This window comes from Bipolaris zeicola, assembly GCF_000523435.1.
Source record: "Bipolaris zeicola 26-R-13 unplaced genomic scaffold scaffold_413, whole genome shotgun sequence".
NCBI lineage: Eukaryota > Fungi > Ascomycota > Dothideomycetes > Pleosporales > Pleosporaceae > Bipolaris > Bipolaris zeicola.
Window position 1 is genome coordinate 5,329 of NW_006912462.1, and position 5,960 is coordinate 11,288.

Genomic DNA, 5,960 nt, shown 5'->3' on the forward strand with positions numbered 1-5,960 from the left:
ATATCTCGCACGTCGTCTCTCCCACAGGGTAGTCCTCGCTCAGCCTCAACTATTACACGCCTAGTAATGGCCTCCTCTTCTAGTTTTGTTAGGCGCTTACAGTTAGGCTCGCAGTCGCGTCGAGAGTGCTTTCCGTCGCGTCGTCGGCGTATTGTTGTTTGTGGTACGTTATGGACTTTTTCAGCCCGTCGAATACTTTGAATTTGATTTCTACTAAGCTCAGAGACGACCAGTTGAATATCAGCTTCAGTATAGCTTCTACGAGGCTGTGGTCGTTGAGACATCACGCGTTGTTGTTGCGACGTTGTTTTCGTGTGGAGACTGCGCCGCTCGGTGGTGAAACACGTTAATACTTAAATAATTATTATATAAGAGACAGAAAGTAGGAATGGTAAGAAAGAAGAGAGAAGGCTTTTTAGTGGGAAACGACGTTTTTTGGTGAGGGGTTTTTTAGCGAGCCCAGACTTATGACGAAATACTGTAGTATTGCTTACACTGGGACAATAACCGCAACATGGTACGGCCACTCAAAGTAACTATGAGGAAGATGCAAGGAGCTTAATTCTGAATGTATGCGGGAGGAAATCACAAAGGCGTTATAATCTTTGAAGACAGTTACGTTCAAAATGCTTATACCTACAGACTGCTTACTAGACTAGAGAAATTAGGTGGCGACACTGCAACGCGATTCTTCCAACTGCGTCACAGTTACGTGCCATTCTTAGTGATCATAGCGCTACTTAGAAACTAAGCAGGCTGAGATGGTAAATGGCCATTCACAAGGTGCAGGTAACGTACCCGCAATTATGCACATCAACCACCACGACCAAAAGGGCTGTTCGAAGTGAGCCAAAAATATATAGCCAGACATACCTCAGTGCAAATCTGAGTGAATTTGTTTAATTTGTTTTGACATGCAGTACCTTAAAATGGATATCCCTAAGATGTCTCTCAACCGCAGCCTATTCCATATCGACTCGCTAACGCACAATGATACTCTTCTCGACACGAAAATGGCGAACTACAATGGTAGTTTCATGTTCATTTCCAAGGAAAAGAGAATCAGTAGCCAACTAGCTGGACTTTTTGCCCTCTTTTGGGTCGCCTACATTGGCATGCGCTGCGTATACAATTTGTTCTTCCATCCTCTTCGTAAGATTCTCGGCCCATGGATGGCTGCTATGACATCTCTCCCTGACTTCTGGTATGATGTTGTAAGGAGAGGAAATTACATTTGGGAGATCTAAAAAATGCATAGGAAATATGGTATGTACGTGCATATACATTGTGGTGTAGCATCACGTGACTAGCTCACGGTATATATTACGATTTTCTTTCGTAGGTAGATAGGCACCTTCTCCAATCAATCCTTTATAGCGATCACCTTTCAGCTTATTCTATCTACTCAATTGCGGGTCGCCCCTCTGATCTTTTGAGCTCGATCACGTATCGCGCCACAACATCTAGAAGGGTTTTTAAGAAATTCTAAACACTGATGAACTTAGATAGGCCCTATCATACGCATTAACCTAAATAAAATCCACATTGATGATCCTTCATATTACTAAAACGTCTATGTTAGCGGAACTTATGAGGTTGAAAAGGACCTCTCTACTGTTGCAGGACTTGGTGTCCCCGCTTCTGCAGCCGCAACTATATCCTATGCGTTGCATCGCTCCCGACGCGGCTATATGAATCCATACTTCTCGAAAACGTCTATCAAAGCTATGGAGCCTCTTTTCCACGAGCGGATTACTGCTCTCCTAGGTCGTCTCGATCGCGCTCTTCCCGAGGATAAGAGAATCTCCCTTGACAAAGCTTTCTCTGCCATGACAGCCGACATCATCACACAGCGCTTTTTCGGATATCACTACGACTACCTCAGCGTGCCCGACCTAGTATTCCCCATCAAGGAAGCTTTCCAGGGCGCATCAGAGATCTTCCACTGGACCCGCTTCGTACCATGGGCCGTCAAATACCTAAATATGTTGCCTCTTTCTGTTATCCGTTCACTTTTTCCGTCTGTTGCTACTTTGCTAGAATTGCAAAAGGAAATTGGGAACAAGATCATCGAGACGCGTGGAAACAAGGATGAGGGAAAGCAGAAATCTGTCATCATGCAAGCATTAAGTGATGAGTCGATTCCAAAGTCAGAGCGTACGATGCAACGCCTATTAGATGAAGGTCAGGTAATCATCTTTGCCGGAACTGAAACCTCTTAGCGCGCTCTCTCTGTCGGCATGTTCTATCTTCTGTCTGATAGGTCACTGATTAGAAAATTACGTGCTGAACTGTCACAAGTCGCTCATATTCCTGAGATGGAGTTGATCACTGCAAAACTTGAGCCTTTGCCTTACCTCGTCAGTATTTCTGCCTCCAGGATTCTCTAAAATCCAATAGACCTACTGACATTTGTTGTAGACGGGGGTGGTCAAAGAGTCAATCCGACTTTCATACGGTCCACTCACCCACCTCCCTCGTGTTTTTGTCGACAAAACATTACAGTACGGCAAGTACTCGATCCCTCCAGGAGTAAGGAAAATTCCTGAGGTCCCGTTCAGCACTTATATACTGATATATTTAAGATGCCCATGAGCCAATCCACATACTTCGTGCACAACAACCCAGAGATATTCCCAAACCCGCTCAAATTCGCGCCAGAGCGCTGGGTTGAGGCCGCAGAGAAGGGAATCCCTCTTAACAACTGGTTGACCAGCTTCACTAAAGGCTCGCGCCAGTGCTTGGGCATTGGGTATGTTATGCTATGCTAATACTAGCTTCCCTTGTGCTTGGTATAGATGGTTGACTTATCGTGTGTAGATTGGCACATGCGGAGATGTATCTCACGTTCGCTCGTGTGATTCGGAACTTTGACATGGAGCTTGAAAACACGACTGCAAATGACGTTTCGATCAATAGTGTGTTGATTATGGGACAGTCTAAACCCGATAAAAATGGAGGCCCAGGTCAGGGTGAGGTTGAAGTCATGATGATTCGAAAGCTTGAGGCTTGATATTATAATTTGTGGGTTTGTATTACATGGAACAATGTGGGAAGCTGTCAGGTTTGTGACTATGTAATTGTGAGCTATAGCTTCTGAATATGAGGCTATTGAACACACATTTCTCTAACTAGTACATATCTTCTTGTATTCATGTTCACCTATCGCGGCAATTACTCTATGAACAAATCACCCAGCCGGCTTCAATCCTATCGTACACATTACACTAGCAAGATCCATGGTCGAATAGCGCTTTTGGCTCTGCCCAACCATCCAACAGCTATTAACTAGTGATTGGAAATTAGGTTGAAACAGCATTGGAAATGGACGCAGCTTGTACGACTTATACTAACGTCCATCCATCAGTAACGGGATACACCCTGTCGCGAGCCGGACGGTGTTAGGTATTTCCAGATCAAGTAACTACAGTCTTCCCCCGCATCTGCGATTAATCTATAGCCGTCTGCCAATAGTTTTTTTTTTAGCATTGTTTAGACTGCCTCTCTGCGTCAAGATACAATAATCACAACGTCATCAATGCCTACGTGCTGTTGTCAGAAGTAAGGCTTTAGTTGAGGCCCATGCATGAGGCCAAGGAAACAAAAGAAAAGAAAAAGCTACAAAAAGGCGACACCTCAAGAGATAGAAACAATGAACACCTGTTTTTGACCCCATGACTGAAGACCTATCAAATCTGACAACTGTTAGAAGTAACAAGAAGGATTCTTTCCTGGACAAGTGACGAGATGGCTGAAGGCCTATGGACGTCCACGTCAGAAGGTAATGGATCATCGCGGGGCTTAGAGTCACGTGATGTACCATCCCGCCAAGGCTGGCCATCCGGGATGGCAGCGCATGAAGGGATGGCAGGATCAGAAGCAATGAGGATATAAGAATGGATGGATTTCATTATTACTCTCGTTGTGGTCAACTCAAATTGTACTTTCTTACTAGTATCTTTTACTTCACAAGATAGTTACATGTTAGTCTATCGAATAGATTGGCGTTGTCAAACCCGGTTACTGTAACGGCGCAGGTAAGACTACTCGGATCAGTATCGGCAGTAGTGTCACTCAGAGGCATATGGGAGTGCGTGGGACATCAAACGAGCCTTGATTCGAATAGACACCTATAGGCCTTGTACGAAAGGATATCAAAAGTCTACTGAGCTAGCTACAGGGAGTGTCTCAATATATACCTATCCTAGTCGGGTCCGAATCGGATCCGACTCAGAACGAATAGCTGATGAAGGGGCGGCCGATACTTCCTCCGATCCGGCTCTGGGATTGGCTCAATACTTGGCGAAGTTGTAACATCGTGTCAGATTTGATGGGTCTTCAATCATGGGGTCATGAAAAAGGTGTTCATTTTTGCTATCTCCTGAGGTGTCGCCTTTTTCCAGCTTTTTCTTTTCTTTTGTTTCCTTGGCCTTATGCATGGGCCTCAACTAAAGCCTTACTTCTGACACATCGTTACACGTTACTCATGTTTTTCGCTTTATCTTTGAGCAGAGAAATAGTAATCTCTCCTCCCGAGCTATACCTGCGATACCACGCCCAGCTCAGCACCATCATACATCTAGGGCAGGGCTAATCTGTTCCGTTTTATAATCAACGAGCTGACTATAGTGTCTTGGACCTTCTGGTGTTACAAACGCCTAGAAAATTGGTTAATTTACGCAGCTAGTTGGGATTTGCGAAGAAATGTGTCTAAAAGTGAATCACACGATTGGGAAAAGTACCGCTTACCTTGGTCAAGCCGCCATCCACAACCAGCTCGGTCGAATTGACGAAGCTGCTCGCAGTGCAGGCTAAGAAAAGGGCAGCCCCTGCCACCTCAACTGGATTTCCAAACCGTCCCTGAGGCAAGTGAACCTCTCGTCTCTGTCTGCGGTTCATAGAAAAGCATTCCACAGCCAGATCTTGATCGTTCTCGTGCTTTGTTGGCTCATCGTCGGCGTCCAAAAAGTCATTCAACATCGGACTGTCTAACGGTGCAGGGCAAAGACAATTGAATCTGTATCCCTCCTTGGCGTGTACAATGCCCAACTCACGCGTCATGGCAATGACTGCACCTTTAGAGGCTGTGTAAGCAAGCTGGGCCGTCGCGCTACCGACAAGACCGGCTACGGAGCTGACGTTGATCACGCTGCCAGACGTCTTCTTGTTGCGCCGCATGCTAAGGATGGCATGCTTGCAGCCAAGCCAGGTCCCCAATACGTTTACTTGATATGTCAGTTCCCATGCTCTGAGGCTAACGTGTATCGCATCGCCGTCTAGATCCGTAGGAAATACGCCGGCATTGTTTACCATAACGTCAATTCCGCCGTATGCATCCAACCTGTCTAGGATGGGACTGAGCTGTTTCTCGTCTGTCATGTCACATTTCTCAAACATGAGCTTGCAATCAAAACGTCTCGGCTGTAGAGTAAACGCTCGCTCGAGCTTACTTAAAGCTTGCGAGGAACTGTCAATGAGTGTAAGAGTGCTCGCACCAGCGTCGGCAAAGAGGAGCGCTATCTGCATTCCTATACTCCTATCTCAATGTGTTAATACAGTAACAGACAGACGATACCAATGACCCCATATAGCCTTACCCTCCAGCCCCAGTAATTACTACATTCTTCCCGTGCAAAGAAAACATGTTGGCCATGATATTAGTACACTATGACAAGGCCAATGAATAGGATACTTGGTAGTTGATTTTGATCCGAAAAATAATATTCTAGTGCGTGCTGGGTCTTTGCAAACCAAGCATTGTTCTATACTTATACTTCAATATGCCAAGGCAATTAAAAGAACAACTATAGGTTAGTAAAGCTTGCTAATAAGTGTTGCTGATGGTAGACAAGAACGATAAGCTGGCTTCTGTTCATACTATGCTTGTAATGCTTAGCCAATACGGCTTCACTCCCATAAGCATCGACGCCCAATATTTATACTAACCTTCAAATTGGGCC

The 5,960-nt window shown here is 45.3% G+C and overlaps 4 protein-coding genes across 4 annotated transcripts; 2 read left to right on the plus strand and 2 right to left on the minus strand.

The window, feature by feature from the left end:
• Positions 1-514: 514 nt before the first annotated feature.
• On the plus strand, positions 515-3,013 carry COCCADRAFT_41910 (uncharacterized protein; the record flags this gene model as incomplete). Its single annotated transcript, XM_007720163.1, has 7 exons — positions 515-517; positions 1,059-1,204; positions 1,583-2,189; positions 2,223-2,360; positions 2,422-2,532; positions 2,586-2,752; positions 2,821-3,013. 7 exons carry the CDS (start codon positions 515-517, stop codon positions 3,011-3,013), a joined length of 1,365 nt encoding a protein of 454 aa, XP_007718353.1.
• Positions 3,014-3,689: 676 nt separating this feature from the next.
• On the minus strand, positions 3,690-3,911 carry COCCADRAFT_111976 (uncharacterized protein; the record flags this gene model as incomplete). The annotated part of the gene is made up of 1 exon (XM_007720164.1): positions 3,690-3,911. The coding sequence occupies one exon, from the start codon at positions 3,909-3,911 to the stop codon at positions 3,690-3,692; it is 222 nt and encodes a 73-aa protein (XP_007718354.1).
• Positions 3,912-3,983: 72 nt separating this feature from the next.
• On the plus strand, positions 3,984-4,136 carry COCCADRAFT_111975 (uncharacterized protein; the record flags this gene model as incomplete). The annotated part of the gene is made up of 1 exon (XM_007720165.1): positions 3,984-4,136. A coding segment is annotated over one exon (153 nt), but the record flags the coding sequence as incomplete, so codon positions are not given.
• Positions 4,137-4,374: 238 nt separating this feature from the next.
• On the minus strand, positions 4,375-5,653 carry COCCADRAFT_41912 (uncharacterized protein; the record flags this gene model as incomplete). Its single annotated transcript, XM_007720166.1, has 4 exons — positions 4,375-4,393; positions 4,621-4,658; positions 4,750-5,536; positions 5,598-5,653. The coding sequence occupies 4 exons, from the start codon at positions 5,651-5,653 to the stop codon at positions 4,375-4,377; spliced, it is 900 nt and encodes a 299-aa protein (XP_007718356.1).
• Positions 5,654-5,960: the final 307 nt, after the last annotated feature.